Genomic DNA, 22841 nt, shown 5'->3' with positions numbered 1-22841 from the left:
TACGTAGTATTAACACGTAATTTTCAAAGATAGAAAACTACATAGGCTACAGTTATGAAGAAAAACAACATACGTGTAATCACAATCATTTATTTATTGCGAAAATGTCAAAACCGGTACCAAAAGTCGTTCACATGACGATGTGTTGCAGTCACAGTCCTCTCTTTCAGTATATAATAATTTTGAATGAGGTAATTTACAGAGCAGAATTTAAATGATTAATCCATGAAAATGTTAATCCGGCTTCGCTCTGTGTGAAGGCGCGCGCGCTTCTCCATTTCAAATATAGTTTACCGACTGAAATACGACATGTCACAATCTGTGACGAACATAGACGAACAGGTGAGACTTGAGAGCCAATGAGCGTTTGATATCACTGCCGTAAAACACGCTTCTTGAGGGCGCAATTTTTGAATTTTAATTCATCATCACGAGCGCGGGTCCGCGGGATTTGACAGTTACAGACTGCGTTGTTGTTAAAGCCTGTGGAATGGAGATGAAGATCACTCACTGGATAAAGGGCTGAATTTTGATCATTTTTTTCTTGCAAACGTATGGATTCTAAAGATTTGGATTATATCAAGTAGGGCCAGGCTATAATAAGTTATGTCTTTTGTGAATTTATGTTGGGTTTTGGTGTATTGTTCTATTGGAGAAAACACATTTTGTGTCTCACTGTAAATAAACTAAATATTAAAATGGTTAAACGATTAAATAAGGTACTTTTAAGGTTTTAAAGTGTAGGCTATTCTTGTTTAACTGCATGCTAATCCTCCGAAACGAGTTTGCAGCAGAAGGCACGAACAGAGCGAAATGTTATTAGTCTATTTCTTGAGTAAACTGCATAAATGCGACTGAAAACGTAATTGATAAGACATTTGAATGCAATAGAGTCAAAACATTAATGCCACGATTTTAATATGCATAAATAAGAATGCGTACAAATATGTACGTCGGTATAGAGTCGTTCATACGTAAATAATTTATGTTTGTGTGCTGTTATTAGTTAATGCAAACATTTTACGTTTTAGTGCTACCAGAGCCCGTCTACGGAGAGCCTGTCCACTCCCTATTACAGTTTTTCTCGATTGCTTAAACACTATAACCAGGCTTTTGAACTAAAATTTCAAAACCATAATGCCATTTATCAAAATGCACACCCATTTCACTAAACTATAAACACTATTCCCTGTTTTGACACATGAGTCAAATTTGTTGAACTGTCACTGCAAAACTCTACACACAAATCCCTTCATTTCTCATTGCCTACACCATGTTGTCATGTATAAAGCACTAGCACTCAATATTGTTCACTCAAGTTAGCACAGCTTCAGCTCAGTTAGCACACAATTACCCAGGTGGAAACACTAAGAGTCAAAATTTAACACACATCAATCAGATCCTTCAATAGATATATAAAAGGGCCCAAATCAGTTTATTGAGTTTTGGAACAATGGATCCAGAAAGACATGAAGGAAGAGATCGAGGAGGGATAAGGAGGAGGAGGAGGACGACGACGAAGGACAAGAAGACAAGCAGTCTCAGATGAAATTCAAGCCACTCTAGTTGCCCATGTCTTTGTCAATGGTATGACTATGAGGGAGGCTGGGCTACGAGTAAGGCCAAATTTGAGTTGCTTTACCGTCGCCTCGAGAACCTTCAGGGAGGTGTGGTGACAAACAAAATTCTATCACTGAATAAAAGACAAACTTTTCCAATAGTCTTTGATGAGGTGTATTTTCTTGCAAGAAAAGGCCAGCAGTCGTACAGTCACACAGAGTGGCTGCAGAGAGTGTAACAGTGAAGGTTGGCCATCCTTCATCCTTTATAGTCTTGACTCCCAGAATGTTATCTTTCTAGGCAAATGATGGTATTTCAACCATACGTGGAACATTCTTAGACGTGTTCATCATATTGTCTCCTTGAGTGGATCGAGGCCCTCCTGTCACCTACTAACACTCTTTACCATTCCAATACAATTCCACATAGAATAAGGTTTTGTGTGTGCTCTTTTACTGTCATATGATGGTCACACACATCTTACTGTAAGTAAGTAAATACTGTAAAAAAAAATTAGAGGAGAGAGTAAAAAAATACATAATTTTTTTTGTGTGTGTGTGTGTGTGTGTGTGTGTGTGTGTGTGTGTGTGTGTGTGTTGTACTGTGTAGTACATGAATGAATAAAAATGTGCCAGTGTATCCATTGGTTGTGTCTTTGGTGTTCATCATGTGAAAAGGTTTGTGAGGCGGGGAACCACAAGTAACATAACTTACCAGTTTTGGAAATGTTGTTTTGAATTTATTGCACCAGTGTGTTAGACTATGTTGTAGTGTGTGTGATTATGAGGGCTTGTGTGTCCAGTGTGAGGGCAAAGTTTGGTTTTTCAGCAAGAGTGAATGGTTTTGAGTGTAGAGCTTCATTTTGACCTGAAAATAGGATGTTTGGGGAATTGGGTGAGATGTTATGGATTTGTGTTTACTGTTTTGAGAATATGAGGCATAGTTTCAAGAAATGTGTTTAAGCAATCGAGAAAAACTGTAAGCCCTATTGTACCGAATTTTGGTTGTAGTACCACCAGAGTTCCACTGGGGGCGCTCGCCATGAGTGCAAAATGAATGGGAGTCAATGGGGCTAGACGGCTAAATTTGTCTCCCTCACCCGATTGCCGTTGAGAAATCTCAGATCTGATTGTAGATTTTGCAAGTTCAACATGGGTTTTAGGTCGAAAGTTGAATGAACGAGTACTTATGTCGTTTTGATTTCTTACAGGTTGAGTTGTTGTTGCCCATAACACGCTAGCATTCTGCTAATGACGTCAGCATTCTGACGTCATTGACATTTTGAAAGACTTTTTTAAAGCAAATAAGTGACTCTAAAAAATCTAACACCCAGCAATGTGTAATTTCTTTGCATCTCCTTTCGAATACAACATTCAAATTACTAGACAAAAAATTATATCCTGAGAAAAGTGGATTTTGAGGGGTATACCGCCATTGACCTCCATTCATTCTGCACTCGTCCTGTGAGCGCCCTCATATGGAATCAGAGTGGAACTGCAACCAGTTCAGAAGCCGGAAGTGTAGTGAGAGTGAAACTTCTCGCCATATTAGACATTCTCTGGTGCTACTATACGTTTCTGTGTGTATAAAACGTAACGTGTAAATGTACGTATGGTAGAATTACACTTTACGTAAAAATACACACGTATTCTCATGAGATCACGTTGAACATTCTCAGTAAGTAAAGTGAAACTGGAACGTTACTGTAAAAGGAAGCCTTTTTATTTCCATGGAATTACTGGGATCTTAATCTGTAATACAGTTACATTGCTATAACAGATTATAGGGTAAGATCCCAGTAACTCCATGGAAATAAAAAGGCTTCCTTTTACAGTACAGTTTCACTTTACTTATTGAGTAAATTGTCATGTTTTCCTTAGTAAGGTTGCAGGACATACGAGGTAAAGAATTGTGACTATATGGAAAAGGGGAATGATCAGGTTATATGGTACAATTCTGGTAATACCATGGAAATAAACAAGGCTTCATTTTACAGTACAGTTACACTTTACTTACCAAGTAAATTGTCATGTTTTCCTTGGTAACGTTGCAGGACATACTAGGAAAAAAATAAAATAAAAATGTGACTATGGAAAAGGGAATGATGGTACAATTGCGGTAATACCATGAAAATAAACAAGGCTTCATTTTACAGTACAGTTTCACTTTACTTACTGAGTACATTGTCATGTTTTCCTTGGTAACGTTGCAGGACATATGAGGTAAAAAATTGTGACTATATGGAAAAGGGAATGATCAAGTTATATGGTACAATTCCGGTAATACCATGGAAATAAACAAGGCTTCATTTTACAGTACAGTTGCACTTTACTTACTGAGTAAATTGTAAAAACATTTGCAAGAACATACCCAGTTTTTAAGATGTGCCATGACATTATGAAAAACTGTTCCTGCGGGGTAATTACCAGGTAAGTGTAAGGTAAATTATTTGATAAACCCTCTATAAATGGGTGTAGCAATGAACAACAACTATGTAAGACAAGGTAATTTATTGAAAACTACCGTCTTAATTTCAAGATAGTAATAAATAAACATGGACTGTTACCAACATAACCCTAGGATAACTACAAACCTAACTTGAATTGATGGGTAATACTACAGGTGTTTCTAAAAATAGTCTGCCTACATTCTGAGGAAGTACACAATTAAATCGGAGTTATTACCAACCTAAACAGGTAACAAGTACACAGTACTTTGTTGAGTTGATATTTAACAGTGGTGTTTTTTTCCCTGGTAGTTTCTCTGTAATTGCATACTAATCACCTTAAGTAATTACACACTAAAATACTATAATTTACCATATGCTTACCAGGTAAATACTTAGTAGTTAGTTTGTAGTTTCTCTGCATTTAGCCTACATACTTGTTACCTGTGCTAATTACCAATAACCAACTATAACTTACCATATATTTACCAGGTAAATACCTAGTAATTAGTTTGTAGTTTCTCTGCATTTACATACTTGTTACCTGTGTGGTAATTACCAATAACCAACTATAACTTACCATATATTTACCAGGTAAATACCTAGTAATTAGGTGACTGTAAAAGGAAGGGTTACCTAAAAAGGATGTTTATTCAGCCAGCGCACATACCTGTATTTACATCCTGTTTTCGGTCGAAGTCCACAGTAGTCGATTGTCGAGTTCACGCGCGTGATCATAGGTACTAAACCTAAGAGCCTAAAAGCAGGTTTAAAACTTGCCCCATTGAAGTCAACAGGGTGCAAATTTTAATACGAGGATAACTCGGTGTGGGCAACACCGATTTTTGTCGTTGTTCTCTGTACTGACAGCACTCCAAATGCACAAAAAATGAGCTCAATGTTAAAATTGACCGGAGTTCTCCTTTAAGTCTGATACTAAAATGAATAATTCAGACCAGTTTTGGACTGGATTGACTGATTCACTGAAAATATTTTACTTAAAAGAATGATTAGTATATTTTTCTTATGAACTTTCAAATATCAGGGTTTCCAGTGAATAACGACTTCAATTTTGATCTGTTCATCACACAAAATGTATGACATATGACTTCAGAAGACTTGTAATATATGAGTTGTATGGACTAATTCAAATTCACCTTTTGTGTTGAAACGAGAGTTATTCAGGTTTGGAAATATATAATTTTCATATTTGGTTGAACTGTTCCTTTAAAGTGCCTATATTATTCCTACTTTTGTTTCTGGGGTCTCATATTATAGGTTTACATGCATCCAAGGTAAAAAACAAAAGCATCATTTGCAACATTGTAGCATCACCTTTTTTCTCACAGTGTCTGAAATGGTTCGATCAAGAGTCCGGTGTCTCTAAACCCCTCCTTTCCAAGAGATTACTCTGCTCTGATTGGTCAGATGGCCCAGTCTGTTGTGATTGGCCTACCACTTACAGCGCATGTTGGAAACAAAATGTCCTTTACCATATAATGAGACCAGTATTGATGCCATCGATTTTACCATATCAATTCGAGCCTGAGTCCACATACTTTGGAAGTGCATGCAAAGTGGATTGCTTTTGCAGCGCAGAAAACAGTGTCTTCTCGACATGTTGACAACACGAACCAAACTTTTCCAGGCCTCTGCTACAACTACAGTGTTTGAGGGCAGATCAAAGTAGACGTTGTTTATGGCATCCAAATTTGTTACAAACTTACAGTACGTAGGCTCAAGTAGGAAGTAAGGCCCTGCTTACACCTGATATTAAGATGCGTTTTGGTTGATCGGATCACAAGTGGATGATGCTAAATACAGATGTAAACAGGGTGAGCTTGTCCACTTTCAACCACTTCCAGTGGTAGTCGAAAACACATTCGACCACATTGCTTTTGTTGTCTTAACGCTCATGTGGTTGAATGCATTCGAACAGCCACAAAAGACCGCCTTCTCTCCTTCTACTGACCTAATGCGTAAACATGGGAAGCACACTAGACAGAAAGGATTGAAACTTTGTCGGATGAAGACCCAAGTTTGGTTTAAAAACGAAAAACGTACCAAGCACAATGTTCTCTCACCATTCCTGATTTCTAACACAAACTGTGTTCGGCGTGGGCTTGCGGCTGTCAGAGCAGAAACGAAATCGGCTGCTCTCCGTGTTTTTTTCCGTCATCTCTGGTCACATTCATATGTAAATTGCGCAAAAAACCCCATACATTTACCTGCCAATAGACCCTCCCCTCGAAGAAATCAGGACAGAAGTGGTTGAAAGTGGAAAAAAGACAGATTAAAACAGCAGGTGTAAACAGGAATGTGTCTCTCTCATCTACTGATGATCTGATCGATCAAAACCCATCTTAATACCAGACTGGAATCACCGACGACTTGTTTCAGGCAGTTCAGAAATGGTTTGGGAGACAATAACTCCATTTGTTGTGCAGTTTGATCTTTGAAACTTTGCAAGACATTTTACATTCACAACCAGCTATATTACACACTACATGAAAGGTAATATCCAAAAAAAGCATAATAAGGGCATTTTAAGACCCATAACTGATGTTTTATTCATCTAGTGCTTTTGTAACCTGTAACATCTGCCACAGGCCCCATTTGGATGGATAATGTGAGGTGTGAAGGAACAGAGAAAACTCTGAAAGACTGCAAGTCGAACGGGTGGGGTGTTAATGACTGCAAACACACTGAGGATCTCGGGGTGGTCTGTAGTCCAGAGAGAAGGCTGGACCAAGTGCATCCTGGAGTCACCAGAAGAGGGCACACCATCGCTCTCAGACCAAACGCAGTCACCTCCAACCGTTGGCAGGACATTTACAGTTCAAGAACACATGCACATCCCAGGCAAGGCAATGGACATTTCCAGGATCCTACCGGATGGGATCAATTCTCCAGACAGCAGTTTCATAATCCGGTAAACAGAGAATGAAGTAGATCTGAAATGCTTATGATTAACTCTAAACCGAATCCTGACCTTGACGTTTTTATCCATAAGTAATCTCATCTGCATTTTCTTTAAATTTTGATTTAGTTGGAAATTTAAACAAAGCATTTATTCATCTTTATGTTGTTACAAACTCATCTTACTTTCCTTCTTCGGTGGAACACAAAATAATACTTTTTAAAGAATATCCTACTTGGAATCTAGTTCACTTGTTGCAATTGACCACTTTTTCCAATTCTTTTATAGTACTTTTCTGCCATTTTTATGCATGACACATGAAAGAATAAAGGGTTTGGATCAATATGAGATGTTTCATTGTTGGGCAAACTTGCAGGTATGCTCATGAGAAAATGTTGTGTTTTCAATCTTCCTCTAGTCTGCCAGTAGGGTGAGGATTGAGGAAGTCCGTCTCAAGCCAGTCTTGACGGTTACAAAGAGGCGCACTCTTGTCACGGAGGGTGTGGTGGAAGTAAAGCATGCTGGGAGATGGAGACAGGTGTGTGATAAAGGCTGGAGTTTGAATAGCAGCAGAGTTGTGTGTGGGATGCTTGGCTTTCCTGACGCGGAGCAGCCCAACATGAACACCTACAAGTGAGTCTTGCACTTCTAATGAAAAATTCAGCATGTGCACTGGCATTATTCTCTGAGGTTTTGGTCCTGAGATAATTAGTATTATATTAAAATCCAACATTTAGCGCTAATTCCCTGTTATTGGATGATATTAGTTGTGTGAATTTCATTGGGTTTGTACAGGGTTTCCCAGACTTTTGACTAATAACATAAAATCTAGTCCAGACTGCAGCATATTCTGTCCAAAAACTGCCCACTTGGACAGGAAAAGACTGTCTGGTTCACATTTAGCAGAACTGTATCAGCCAGCAACAGTTTTATTTTTACATGCTGTTTAAGTAAGGGTAAATACAGGTCAAATTTGGTTAAATATTGATGTTGAATCAAAAATTCAAAAGTTTATGGTCTGTTTTGTTTTTGAACGTTTTTAAAGTGTCTTATGCTCACCAAGGCTGCATTTGTTTAATAAAAAATACAATTAAAAGAGTAATATTGTGAAATATTATTAATTATAACTACAGTAACTACATGTAACGTGTAAAAATGACAATGTAAAATAAAGTGCTACCAAATATTTTATAGTATAAAAGTAATTTCTTGAAAAAAGATACTTCTTAATAATTTCAATTTCAGTATAATTTAAGAAAAAAAAAATATATATAGAAAGACTGGTACCTGTTATTCAAGGGATCCTATCTTTATTTCTTTTTTCCTCTTTTTTGGTTTGTTTTTGGATTTGCTATGTTTGTTGGACCACACAGGATGATGTGAGGATGATATTGCAAGTAGAAAAAGTTCATTTCTAAGCACAAAAAGATGTTTGTCTCTGCATGTAGTGGAAAGTCAAGTCAGGTCACCTTTATTTATATGGTGCTTTTTACAATACAGATTGCATCAAAGCAGCTTCACAGTGAAAACATTTCTAGAAGAAAATTGCGTCATCGTCCACCTTAAGTAAGGCAGAGCAGTAATATTGTTGAATATTAAGTGTCCCCAACTAAGCAAGCCAAAAGCCAAGGCAACAGTGGAAAGGAACCAAAACTTCATAAGGTGACAGAATGGAGAAAAAAAACCTTGGGAGAAATCAGGCTTAGTCGGGGGCCAGTTCTCCTCTGGCCAACGAACAGTGAATGATTATGATTCAGGCAGCATTACAGGTCAGAAGTCAGATTGGATCAGAACATTTAGAATATTTCTCTAGTTCCATCTGGTTGGAAGTCGGAGTCATCACGGTATGGAGACGACTTTGTTGAGGATCAGTGCTGATGGCTGTTGTGTCGATGAGGCCTTCACAGGGCTGATGAGGCTGGCACCTCAGGGATGCGTCATGGATGGGTCCAGACGCAGGTCCACCATCTGATCTGGATACGGCCCGGATCCAGCTGACTTCAGTAAACTGCGGAATAAACAGAAAGACTAACATTAGCATAGATGCCATTCTTCTTATGATGTAACGAGCACATCAGGAAGTGTCCCCGGTTCCAGCTGACCTAATCTATGCAGCCTAATAATCATTTAACTGATTTGAATAATAGAAATGTATAATGTTCTATATGAATGGCAGGTAAAATAGATCAGTTTTTAGTCTAGATTTAAACTTGACAGAGTGTGTCTGCTTCCCGGACAATGTTAGGAAGACTGTTCCAAAGTTTAGGTGCTAAAAAGGAGAAGGATCTACCACTTGCAGTCGATTTTGATATTCTAGGTATTATCAACTGGCCGGAAATTTGAGATCGCAGTAGACGTGAAGGACTATAATGCGTTAAGAGCTCGCTCAAGTACTGTGGAGCTCAACCATTTAGTGCTTTGTAAGTAGTCAGCAATATTTTAAAATGTATACAATGTTTAATATGGAGCCAATGCAGTGTTGACAGAATGGGGCTAATACAGTCATACTTTCTGGTTCTAGTAAGAACTCTAGCTGCTGCGCTTTGGACCAACTGGACTTTGTTTATTAAAGGTCCCATTGCATGAAAATTTCACTTTATGAGGTTTTTTAACCTTAATATGAGTTCCCCTAGCCTGCCTATGTTCCCCCAGTGGCTAGACGTTTTGATGGGTGTAAACCAAGCCCTGGGTATTTTTGTGAAAATGAAAGCTCAGACGGGCGAATCTAGAATCTTCCCCTTATGTCGTCATAAAGGGAAAGGTTACCTCTGCTGGCCCGCCCATGAGAAAATGAGCTGCGTGAGTGCGATGTTGTTTTTTCCTCGAGAGACATCACAGCTTGCAAACGAGCGAAGCATGGCAGTTGCTCAGTGTTTGGATGTACAAATGAACACAAAGGTATTATTTTAGTTCCTTCATCCGAGCCTCTGAAGAACCAGTGGGTTATGTGAATTTCTGATGTGTAATTGTTCAAGTTCAGACAGATAATCTTTCTCTCAAAGTCGTTCAATACTGTTTATGCATCAGTAAATCAAGCCAGTGACTAAACGATCAACTTCACGTCGTTTCTCTTAGTAGGATGAAAATAATCGTACTTAAACCACATTTTTCATTGAAAGCATATGTTGTCATTTAGATATATTTTTGAGATGGAAGATGTGGTTTTACAGATGCTAAAAACGTGGCATTCAAATGAAAGATTGGTATCAAAAAGCACACCCAGGTGGTTCCTAACCGACGACGAAGACTTGACAGATCAGCCATCAATTGTTAGACAGTATTCTGGGTTAATACGTGCAGAGGTTTTTTGCCCAATAATTAGAAACTCTGTTTTTTCAGAATTAAGTAGTAGGAAATTACTAGTCATCCAAATTTTTATATCAGCTATGCATTCCGTTAATTTTGTGAATTGGTGCGTTTCGTCGGGGCGCGTAGAAATATAGAGCTGAGTATCATCATCATAACAGTGAAAGCTAATTCCATGCTTCCTAATGATATCTCCCAAAGGTAGCATGTACAGGGTGAACAGCAACGGTCCTAGTACTGAGCCTTGTGGTACTCCATACTTAACTTTTGATCGATATGGCATCTCTTCATTTACTGCTACAAACTGATAATGAACCATGCTAGTTCAATTCCACTAATGCCAACATCATTTTCGAGTCTATTCAAAAGAATGTTGTGGTCGATAGTATCAAATGCAGCACTAAGATCGAGTAACACTAATAGAGAGATACAACCACGATCGGATAAGAGCAAATCATTTGTAACTCTAATGAGAGCAGTCTCAGTGCTATGATATGGTCTAAGTCCTGACTTGAAATCCTCGCAGATATCATTTCTTTCTAAAAAGGAACATAGTTGTGAGGATACTGCCTTTTCTATTAATTTTGACAGAAAAGGTAGATTCGAGATCGGCCTGTAATTGACAAATTCTGTAGGATCAAGTTGCGTTTTTTTATTAAGAGGTTTAATAATAGCCAGCCAAAGATGTATAAATAGCCAAATATGAATTAATGATATTAAGAAGAGGATCTATGACCTCTGGAAGCATCACTTTCAATAGCTTAGTTTAGGATAGCGTTTCAATAGGATAGGGTCTAACATACATGTTGTTGATTTAGATGATTTAATGAGTTTAGACAATTCTTCCTCTCCTATAGCAATGAATGAATGAAATTTCAAAATCGCTGGTAGGCCTTCGGGCAGGCTCTCTTCAGATTTTGGTAGCCCGAAATGAATTTTACTAGTTTACTTTATTACTTGAATTTTACTTTACTAATATTAGCCCGTCAGAATAGGCATGGCTTATGGCTATATAAGCACCCATTCTTTGCCAAGAAACTCAGATTTTATCTCCTTCAGCGAACACTCCACTTCGCTGATCTCTGGATAGAAGCCTTCGCCACCGTCGACAAACTTTCAGCGGAACAAGCCTTCTGCTTCGCAGCCCTGAGGACGCCGGCTTCCTGGGTTCACCGGACACCGCCTTCAGCCCGCTGTTCTGCTGTGCCACCTGGCATTCCATATCCTTTAACACTAGTGTGCTCGCAGTCGCGTCACACTTTTTCTAAGAGAGCTACATTTTCGAGGAGTTGCTTCAAATGCCTCGCACCACCCACGCCTCATGCTGAGGCCCTCTCTGTGAGGCCCACTCCCGCTCCATCAACACAAGCCAGCACGAGAACGAGCATCGATGCAGAGCTTCTCTGCGTGCTCACCAAGGGCGTTGAAAACCTTGGGCTCGAGTGGTCTTCGCCCGATGAGCCCACGAGCAGCAGGCTTGATGAGTGGTTCCTGCAGGAGCGCCGGCAGGCCCCTCAGCAGAGACCCTCCCCCTTCTTCCCAGAAGTGCACAACGAGCTGACGAAATCGTGGAAGGCGCCACTCTCAGCTCGCTAAAAGCCTTCCTTCCTTGACGCTCTCTACCGTAGACGGCGCTCTGGAGAAAGACTATGAGGTGATTCTTCCCCTCGAGGAAGCGGTGGCCGCACACCTTTGCCTGCCCACCGCTACTGGATGGAAAGCTGAAGCGTTGCATCCATCCAAGCCTTGCCGCGCCACTTCAGCTCTCACTGGTTGTGCATACGCCGCCGCTGCCCAAGCTGCTTCGGCGCTTCACACCATGGCTGTCGTCCAAGTTTTTCAGGCCAAACTTCTCCGCTCTTTGGACGGGTCTGGACCTGAACCGGAAGCTTTCAGGGATCTGCGCAGCGCCACAGACCTGGCCCTGCGAGCCACAAAGTCGACAGCCCAGGCGATTGGACGAAGCATGGCCAGCTTGATGGTGCTTGAGTGGCACCTATGGCTTAATTTGACTGACATGAAGGACACAGATAGGGCAGCTTTTCTGGACTCCCCTATCTCCACCAGTGGTCTGTTCGGCCCAGGGTTCATGGAGCGCTACACTGAGGCTCAGAAAGCGTTGCACTTTCTCCCGAAACACTCCAGCTCTGCTTTGAGCCGCCAAAAGAAGGCACCACCTCCTCAGCTGGTAAAATCAGGGTCTCCGGTCTCCCAGCCCCGCCCAGCGACTGAAGTCCGTCACCACTCTCGCTCTGCAAAGCGCCAGCAGTTCCCTGAGAGACGGGGACCCCGACCCAAGATTGTGTTGGACCCCGAGCCTCGTAAGCCTTCCTAGCCTTAGGAAGAAAGAGAGAGAGTTTAAGGCCGGACCACTCTCCAAAAAGCATCTCACACATTTCCCAGTCCCCTCTTTTACTGACGTTGCAGTAAATGGGTCTGTTATAAAACACACATACCTGCAAACAAACGCCATTTTTACGGCGACACAAATAAAGCACGAAAATAGCTCTTTTCTGTGTCATATGTAGGTCACGTGCCCATGATAAAGTACGCACCCCTACACATACAAGCACTGTTCCCAAATTATTAACCTCTCCTCCAGCTCACGCAGGGGATGCAATAAATGCAGGTCATGTGCTCACTATACAGTACGCACCCCTGCACACAAGCACTGCCACCACAGTACCAATTCTCCCCCCAGCTCATGCGGGAGATGTAATAAATGTAGGTTGTGTGCCCACTATGAAGTACGCACCCCTACACATGAAAACTGTTCCCACAGTTCTCCCTCCAGCTCGCGCTGGAGATGTGATGAAAGGTGATGAAAAACATTTCCAATTGTCATTAAACCCTATATTATTTTGTGGACACCACTTAGAAAGTGAGAGATTCACCTCCTCTGTTGGTTGGAAAAGCACGTCTGTTTCCCTTATCTCCGTTCTCCAGGCACCTTTCACAAACTTGAGCACTTAAGCAATGATTAAAAGATCTTTCAAACGTACTGATGCTATCTAGACCCCAGTGCTAGTGAAATGAACGGTCTGTTTCTGGACGCTTAGATTTAAGTAAGAAGTCTAATATTCCTGCTGATTGTTATTGGAAAAGGACATCAGTTTAAAGCCTTCAAAGTGTCTGTTGTTGGAGAAAGAGTTTCAAGTTTGTTTAATGATTTTATTGACATTGTCACCCTTGACTTTCTCCTGCCTCCTCACAGAGTGTTTCCAACCAAGCTGTACTTTCACAGTCTTGTCTTTATTGATAAGTTATTTTAAGTATGTAAAGAGCAGATTACTGTTGGGAGTTTCTGGGCTAAATTTCACCTTTTAGCTCTTATTCTAAAAGGGCATTTATACAGGTTGTCTATCTGCATAATGGGTTTATACATATAACAGTGGTGGTACTGTGAATGGTTTCCTACTTTTCTATTAGTTTACTCTCATTGGGTTAGACCTACCTACATAGTCACTGTCACAGTTATGTTTAGTTTAGTTTGTTTTCATTAATTCTCATGTTCCTTTGTTTGATTTTCCCGGCCGCTTCTTTGTTACCATAGTCCCCATCATTATGAATTTGTTTGGTTCAGCTGTGTTATATTAATCATCTTGTTTGCGTCACTAAATAAATTGTTCCCTCGCGTTCATTCTTTGTCTGGTCTGTCTTATGATTATGTGTGAAGCCACCTTCTGTTACCTTTTGGATAATTGTTATTAAACTCATGTTGGAACTTTATTCTTCTTATTCTTTGGGGTGCGGACTGGTGGGGCAGTGAACCCAGGGTTACCCCGTGCGTCAGTCCTAGAGCTCCTCCTGTCCGATTTTAGGGACAAATCGGGTCTATTGGAGACGTACAAAATAGATTGAACACCACAGACACAGTACAAATTAACATGGGAAAATCTCACAGTAAAACAAGCAGCTGTGGAAAGTATGTACTTGTTTTGCCAGATGAGAAGTTTATCTATGTATAATCTTTTTACTCTTTTAAAGTCCCTGTAACGGCAATTCTAAAAAAATCTAAACGCATTAGAAATGTTAGAAATGTATTGCTAAAACATATTACAAAGACTGAACTGTGAAGTACTGAATTGTGGAGTTAGAACGTTTAACAGTTTTTCACCGTTGCTGTGTTCCGGATTTTTTGGGCGGGGCTAAAACGGGGGCTCGATGACGCACTGGAGCCCCTGAGCTCCTGGACACGCCCCTACTTGATGACGCACTGGGGCCACTGATGCTGCCCCCTCCCCTATCAGTTCGCCGCTCAATCGCGAGTTACAGTCAGTATTATTTACTACAGCCTACAGTTTGCTAGCTAGCTATGCCTTCGTCACGGAAATGCGTATTACCTGGATGCGATCACTTACAAAACAGATCGGTGTCCTTATTTAAATTTCGGAACAACGATCATATCAACAAGAGGTGGATTCATTTCGTGAAAAGCCACCTTGATGGAGAGCTGAGGATCACCACCAACACCCGCCTCTGTAGTGATAATTTTACACAGGATAGTTTTATAAACTTTCGTCGGAGACAACTGGAATTCACTGATAATCCGCTTATACAGGTGAATGGGGCCGAGCTGACTATCTCCCGCCTCGGCCTTCATCCTCGGCCGTCGCGCCGACAACTGGTGCCATCATCGGCAGTGTGTGCCCACGAGTCAACTTTCCCGTTAGTGGGCGTGGTTTCAGCGCAGCCAGTGGACACGCCCCCAGCGTTTGAGAGCAGAGACCACTGCTAATTTTTTCAAGATTTTGATAGCTTATTTTATTTACTTGGCTGCTTTTTTTATCATTCAAATTTGGCTGGGTGGCTAATAACAATTTTTTTCTGTGGTGTGACAAACTCAGAACACATACTTAATTTTGACTTTACAGGGACTTTAATACATTTTATAACTGCATCCACTGTACGTCCAACTGATTGCACTGTATTCCTCTTTTTGATTCTAAACTTAACTCAAATGGCACTGAGAATTGTGTAAGAGACAAACATAAATTACTTAATTAGGGAACTTGAGAGATGAAACCATGCTGATGACCTGAGTCTGTAGTGGAGTAGTGAATTTGATGTGTAATTAAACTCGAGGTTCTGTGGGGTGCGGACTGGACCGATTCCATTCCTAGAGCTTCCGAACAAATCTTTGGGATGCGGACTGATGGGGCAGTGAACCCGAAGTTACCCCGTGAGTCAGTCCTAGAGCTCCTCCTGTCCAATTTTAGGGATAAATCGGGTGTATTGGAGACATACAATAGATTTCTTAGGCGCGCCGAAAGAATACCACAGACACAGTGTAATCATCACCATAGGAAAATATCAGAGTAAAACTGGAAGCTGTGAAAAATATGATAACCCAGTGTTTATGCCAGATGAGAAGATCTATGAATCATCTTTTTCTCTTTTAATTCCTTTTACAACTGTATCATCTTTATATCTCTTTTAATTCCTTTTATAACTGTTTTAATTTTCTTTGCTTTTATTTTGGGATTATTTTAATTCCTTTCTGTGTAAAGCACTTTCAATTACCATAGTGTATGACATGTGCTATATACATAAACTTGCCTTATCTTCATCTGTCTGCCTGCAACAACTTGTGACTGTCAGCCTATCATTCACCTACTCGCCTACCTATCTTTTCACCTTCCAACCCCTTTCTTAACCTACGTTACTTATCCATATATCCACCAACCAACTTGCTGTACTTGCCCATCTAAAGTATCTATCTACCTTTCTATATATTTTCTTCCCCTCCTACCTGCTTACTTGGATATCTGCCTATCATTTACCTAATTGCCTACATATCTACCTATTTTTTTTAACCTTCCTTTGTACTTACCTACCTACCTTTTCACTTGCCTAACTACTTATAAACCTATCCACATTATCCATCTGCCTGCATACATATTTTCGTCTCCTGCAACCTAGTTACCTACGTATCACTCTTTTTACCATCCTAGTTATCTACCTACTTACCTCTTAGTCAACTACCTATCATTTACGTACCTACCTATCCTATAACTGAAGCTACCTGCCTACTTAGTCAACTGCCTACTTATCTACCTATTTTTTTTTACCCTCCTATGTACCTACCTACCTTTCTACCAACCTATTTTTTTACACTCCTACCAAACTGCCTGCCTACCTTTTTACCTACCTAAATACTTATCCTCCTATCTACCTTCTTACTTATTTTCATTACCCCTCCTGTCTACCTTCTTGGATAACTACCTATCATTTACCTACTTTCTACATATTTACCATTTTTATCTATCTACCTACCTTTACCCAAACTACGTATCCACCTATCCACCAAATCTACAGTATTTGCCTACCTCCCTTCTTATTTTCTACCCCTCCTTCCTTCCTACCTACCAATCAACCTTCTTATTTGTCTGTTGCACAAGCATATTTTTATTTCATGACCATGCAAATCCATTTAACTCTGAGCAGGTTTTCTTAGTTTAGTTAATAATTTGGTTTGAAGTAGAGGCATTTTTTTGAGTTACCACACTCTCAGCACAACTATTTTATTCCCATCGTGTGAATGGACTTTGGCCGTGCTGGCATGCCATCCCATGTGCTCATTATAAAAAGCACCACCTTAATCTTATGGGTCTGCGGCCTAAAAGCTTTTTTAGGTTTGTGCTGGGGCGTTATAAGTGTTGTACGTGCTTTCTGCTGATGATTCTTCTAAGGTCTGTCTGCTGCTGCATTACAAAATGCCCCGATAAATGTGCTTTTAAATTTTTTATGCTCTAAAAAAAAAATCTTACCCAGCAGATAAGATCGTTGACAGGTTTTTGTTATCTTTTTTTTTTTTAGGCTTTGTGCCTTTTTTCCTGAGAATTCTAATCTTGAGGTCACAGGAACACCTAAGCAAGCTTTTGTTTATGCATGACTCAAAGACATGCCACAAACAGCAACTTGAAGATGCTGTTTGAACTTAAATTAGAGCTTATAGAGCTAGCTGTGGTTTTTGTGGCTTACGTCCTAGAGAATCTCCATTTGGCTCTTCCTCGTCTGTGAGCGTGCCCAGTACCTGACCTCACCATGTATTACGTGCGTTTTGTTAAGTCTCCAAAGAGCACCAGACTTGGCAGATGTACTGAAGAGCGATCCCTCACGCTCCCACTCAGCGTCTCAGAGATCGCGAGCCACCCCGCCCTGACACTGCTTCTTCTGGATCCTCAGCTGAAGATGCTGTAATTAAATGTTGGGTCCCTCAGAAGATTTCCACGTTTCTGGCGAGTAAGGGAAAGACAGATTACAATTATAGCTGCGCCCCATAGGCTGCTGTGTCAGCAGGACACACTCTGTCACCGAGGAAACTGAAAGACTTAAACCACAATAAGGAAATATCCTTAGACAAGCATCTCAAGAAATGAAATACAATATTTTAATGGTTCGGATTCTGGTCTTCAGTCTAAAGCAGTGCCCCAGTCAGACTGTGTTCAGAAAGAAAAATCGCCTTCTATATTTATGGAGTTTGTACTGTAATTTTTGGCTCAGTCATTTAATTGCAGGATTTAAACTTATTTTAAACAAATTTTCAGTTCATTTAGAATCACCTTTGAGGGTCAAGCACAATAATCAGTTTAGGCATTCAACATTCGGTGTTGTGGTGTGAGAGATTTTTCATTGTTTTCATTATTTATATTTTATATTATATCACATACATTGTACAGGATGAGGCACAATTCTTTTTCTACTAATCAAAGGCGATGGCCAAATATATGACCTGCACTTAGGAAATAATTGCTAAGGCAATTTAGTTTCATTTTTAGTTTCAAGTAGGCAAGTTTCACACTTTTATATATATATATATATATATATATATATATATATATATATATATATATATATATATATATATATATAAGTGGATTTTTAATAACAATCAACCCTGGAGACACCCTGGCTGGTGTTAAATAAACCTTTTCATGAAAACTTGCGTCCTTGTATTGTATTATGTCATGACTGTTGAGATTGGTCCTTAAGATGTACTATATCAGAGATTTGAGTACCCTATTGCTTAAATAAATGCTTAAACAGCATTTCAGAGAGAGTGAGAGAGTGAGAGAGAGAGTGTGTTTTGTGTGTATGTAGACTAATGCTTAAAACAGTGGCATGATTGTTGTCTCCAAACAGACCAGCTCTCTCTATCATTAAGTTTTCTTGGTTCAGCAGTAAACCAAGGGTGGAACTCTTGGACTAATTACATGAGCAGGTGGGTATTTCAGTGCCAGCCACTGTAAGACTGTATATATATTAGTTATTGTAAAGTATCTCTTCATGTTCAGAGAACTACATTTGATATATAAAAGGACAACTTAATATATAAATGATATGAAATGATTTATTTGAATTCCAGCTGTAAATGATCATTTTTAAGATGGAGTTCTGTAGCTTTAGACACAAGTTACTAGAATGTCACTAGAATGCTACAGAATGTCATATGGAAGAAACATCCAGAATATTTTATGAGGTCATTGAACTGGAGATTCCACACAGCAGTTGACTTGTTTCTTTTCTGTTGACTGATGTTATCTCTTGAATTTTATTCGTTAAGACGCTTCCGTCAGGAAAATTAGTTTATTAAATCTGGATTGAATTTGCATATTTTGAAAGTCTGTATTAAAGTAGACATTTGATAAACTATTTTGTGTGTGTAGACAGAAAAACAGATTCAGCTAAATCAGAGTAAAATCCTTTGGGTTATACCAGCACAAATCTTTAATAACTACCACATTTAGCTGGACAGACGGTGGATGATGACAGTGATTATATAATGTGTCACTATGATGACAGGTGCATTAGAGGGCAGGTGCTCATGGGTGGATCTCTCTCTCTCTCTCTCTCTCTCTCTCTGTCTCTCTCTCTCTTTCTATTTCTCTTTCTCTCTCTCTCTCTCTCTCTCTCTCTCTCTCTCTCTCTCTGTCTCTCTCTCTCTTTCTATTTCTCTTTCTGTCTCTCTCTCTCTCTCTCTCTCTCTCTCTCTCTCTCTCTCTCTCTCTGTCTCGTCTCGTCTCGTCTCGTCTCAGTTTGTTTTTTGGGAAGTCTTACTGTGCCCATTCCAGGATACAAACATGCCAGTGGAAATATCTGTTTATAGAATGTACATATTTGAAAGCCAGTTTAGTGGTACATAAAGTTAAAACACATGTTCTTTGATGTCTGTGTCTGTGGGCCATACATTTTATTATTATAACAGCAATGTAAACAGATGAATCTTTAGTTTGAAGTATTTTGAATAGACACAATGGTAATGAACCGGTCAAGACCTGGAATAGTGAGTTATTACTCACTATAACTGCCTCCGAGTCCTAAATATGTTTTATATTATTAACAGCATCATGAATTGCATCACATGTCCGATTTTTTTCTATTTACAGAAAAATATGGGATAAAAAGGTCAAGGATTCAACAACAAGGTGAATTCAGTTTACTCTTCTTTTCCGAATATCTACATGCACACTAAAGCACATTTCTTTACATCAGAACATCTTATTACTCTTAATTTAACTTAATATACTAATGCTCTGGTGAACTATGTTGTCTCCTAGATTGAGTCAGATGACCAAGAAGAAGGGATTCTGGGTTGAGAAAGTACATTGTCTGGGTACAGAGCCCAGCCTAGAGAAGTGTCACGCCCAGCTGTCAATCCCGCGAAGCCCCACCCCCTGTAAGAACGGTCTCCATGCTGTGGTCCGCTGTGTCCCAGGACCGCAATTTGCTCGTATGTCCTCTGGCAGACCCCGGGCACCTCACCCTGTGCAGGTAATCCTTGAAACATTTAGACTGTTCAGACTGCAAGCAAAAATCCGATTTTTTGCATGTACAGATTTTATCCAGATAGTCTGGACAGGAGAAAAACACATGAAACCTGAATTTTTCAAACCTTATTCAAACCACATTTGGAGGTGGTTTGAAATGCGATTTCAATCAGAGTGTGGACACTCTGTCAGCTCAAATTGGATTTCAAATTTTCTTTTGCATCACTCTTAATGTGACACATTGATAACGTCAAAGTCGGTGACGGAAATGACGAAAGTATTAATACGGTATTCAAACGGTATGTCCAAAGATTTCAAAAAAATCTATTATCTAATATTTCAGATAAAAAAAATATACGTTTTTAATGTTTGTATCAGAATAACCAATTTGTCCCCACTCATCATCATTACATTTGAATGGTTATACTGAATACATAACTCAAAAATCACAAAAAAGAAATCACTTAATAACACTTATAATTACTATAATCTAATTCGACCCTCATTATGCCGTTATTGAAATTAAACTTTCTATTCATCAAATAGTCCTGAACAAAATGTATCAAGGTTTCCACTAAAACATTAAGCAGCACAACCGTTTTCAATGCTGATAATAAGAAATTTTACTTGAGAAAAAAATCAGCATATTAGAATGATTTCTGAAGGATCATGTGACACTGAAGAGTGGAGAAATGATGCTGAAAATTCAGCTTTGCCATCACATGAGTAAATTACATTTTAAAATATATTAGAATAGCAGTGAATTATAATAAAATTTCATAATATTACAGTATTATTTTACTGTATTTTTGATCAAATAAATGCAACCTTGAGCGTAACAAACTTTTAAAAACGTGTACAGTTGTAATGTACCGTTTTGTCATGGGTTATAAACAGATATTTAGGGTTGGGGCTATTAGAATTAACCATTGAAAAAAAAAACATATTGGTTGACCACTAATCTGAAGATTTGGGAGGGCAGTCCCACTGGTGGTCATCAAACGTCTATTGTGGTTATAATAACCCTGGTACTTTGGGACTGAGGTGGAAAATTATGATTTCCTGAAAGTAACCTTGTCAATCTCTTTTCTCCTCTCATAGCTGTCAGTGCGCCTGAAGTCAGGGCCACGTCTGGGAGAAGGCAGAGTCGAGGTTCTGCGCGAGGGGAAGTGGGGAACTGTGGTTGACCACCTGTGGAACCGTATCTCAGCCAGCGTGGTGTGCAGAGAGCTGGGCTTCGGCTCTGCCAAAGAGGCTCTTTCCGGAGCATACATGGGTCAAGGTGAGAATTACAGTAGTTTAAGCTTAAAGAAATAGTTGACCCAAAAGAAAATATTTGTTATTATTTACTTACCCTCATTCTGATCCCAGTTGGAACTACTTGAGGGTAAGTAAATTACAGATTTTTCATTTTGTCCTTCAATCTGCCAATATGGTGTTTTTGGGAAGAAGGTGATTCATAACTACAAACATGGTTATTATACTGAGTTTGGCACATGATTCCAACGAAGTCTGAGTCTGAGCTTAATTGGAAAGCTCTGCTTATCTGTGGGATACGCCTGTCTGCAGCTGAATATGAAAGCAGTCTATGACGTGACATGAGGATGTCTTACATTATGCGAAATCACACTCTCCAGACGCAAAGCATGAATGAATGAAGTACGGCAATGACGATTCTTTAAGCCAAGAACTTTCCCTGAACTTTCTCTGCCTCAGATCCACACTGCATGTGAGTTTATTTAAGCTGACTGAGACAAAACTCAACTCTGATCTGTATTCCGAGCAGACTCTTCTCTTTGGCAGAGCAATTATCTCATCCGGTCAGAGCGAAGCGATGACAGTAGCAATCTATTGAAGACTTCCAGATATCACACTGATGAAAAACACAGCCAGTAATGTTGTGCAGATTTTTTTTGTTTGTTTTTTTAAAGGAAGGAAGTGAAATGACGTTTGACTCATAATGTTGTTTTACCAGGTGCTACCATTCAAAAAACTGAAATTATGAAATGTTGATTTATGGATTATGAGAATTTTAGGGGTCTGTTACTTTAAAAATATAAGCTGTAATGCACCAGTAGTGACTCATATGAAAGTACAGACTTGAAATGAATCTGCCTAAGGTTGAGTACTTTCATCTAATGAAAATAATCCAATCAAGGTTTTAATTTAACACTCGCCAAGTGCCAAATTCTGTAAGTACAAATAGGCTATGTAATGTGTTACTTGTCTGTTACAGGCTGATTTTTTTTTTTTTAGGAATGGCAACTTCAAAAGTAAATTCAAAGCAACCAGTTAAGTACCTGTTAAGTGGTACCACTTTAGGCTTATTTATACACATGGATGGAATATTTCTTGCAACACCCTTACAAAAAATAAGTATACTTCAAGTTCATTTTATTAAGTATATTTAAGTAAAGTTCAAGTATATTTTTAAGTATACTAATATCAATGTACTAGAAGTATACTTGTAAGTGTACTATTTCATTACTAATTGGGACTAAATTGGCCCACTTTTTAGTGTATAAATTATACTTTTAAGTATATTTTAAGTGTAACAGTAGTAAATGTTGAGTACACAGTTTACAACTATGTTTTTCGTTTGTACTGCAACTACAGTACAAGTGAACTTATAGGTATACTGATAGTTTACTAGTTAAATACTTGTAGCACACTTTTTAGTTTATGAAAGTACTCTTTGAAGTATACTCTCAGTAGTTTTATACTGCAAGTATAATTGTAGGTTTTCTTTAAGTGAACTTATCATACTTATTAATTTTGCACTGAGTATACTACTATGTTCCTATTCGTATACATTTTATACTTGAAATTTACTTGATCT

The 22841-nt window shown here is 39.2% G+C and overlaps 1 protein-coding gene across 2 annotated transcripts in view; it reads left to right on the top strand.

Moving 5' to 3' along the window:
* loxl4 (lysyl oxidase-like 4) overlaps positions 1–22841 on the top strand; it is a 50278-nt gene that overhangs the window by 4916 nt on the left and 22521 nt on the right. For both annotated transcript variants that reach the window (XM_084392276.1, XM_084392275.1), the window contains exons 3-7: positions 6616–6938; positions 7345–7559; positions 19622–19660; positions 19793–20006; positions 21104–21284. In XM_084392276.1, the coding sequence (XP_084248402.1) occupies positions 6616–6938; positions 7345–7559; positions 19622–19660; positions 19793–20006; positions 21104–21284 (972 nt within the window). The remainder of the gene's footprint in view (positions 1–6615; positions 6939–7344; positions 7560–19621; positions 19661–19792; positions 20007–21103; positions 21285–22841) is intronic.

This window comes from Rutilus rutilus, assembly GCF_951802725.1.
Source record: "Rutilus rutilus genome assembly, chromosome: 20".
NCBI classification, from domain to species: domain Eukaryota; kingdom Metazoa; phylum Chordata; class Actinopteri; order Cypriniformes; family Leuciscidae; genus Rutilus; species Rutilus rutilus.
The sequence above is the reverse complement of the archived record's forward strand: the minus strand, read 5'-3'. Positions and strand labels throughout refer to the sequence as shown.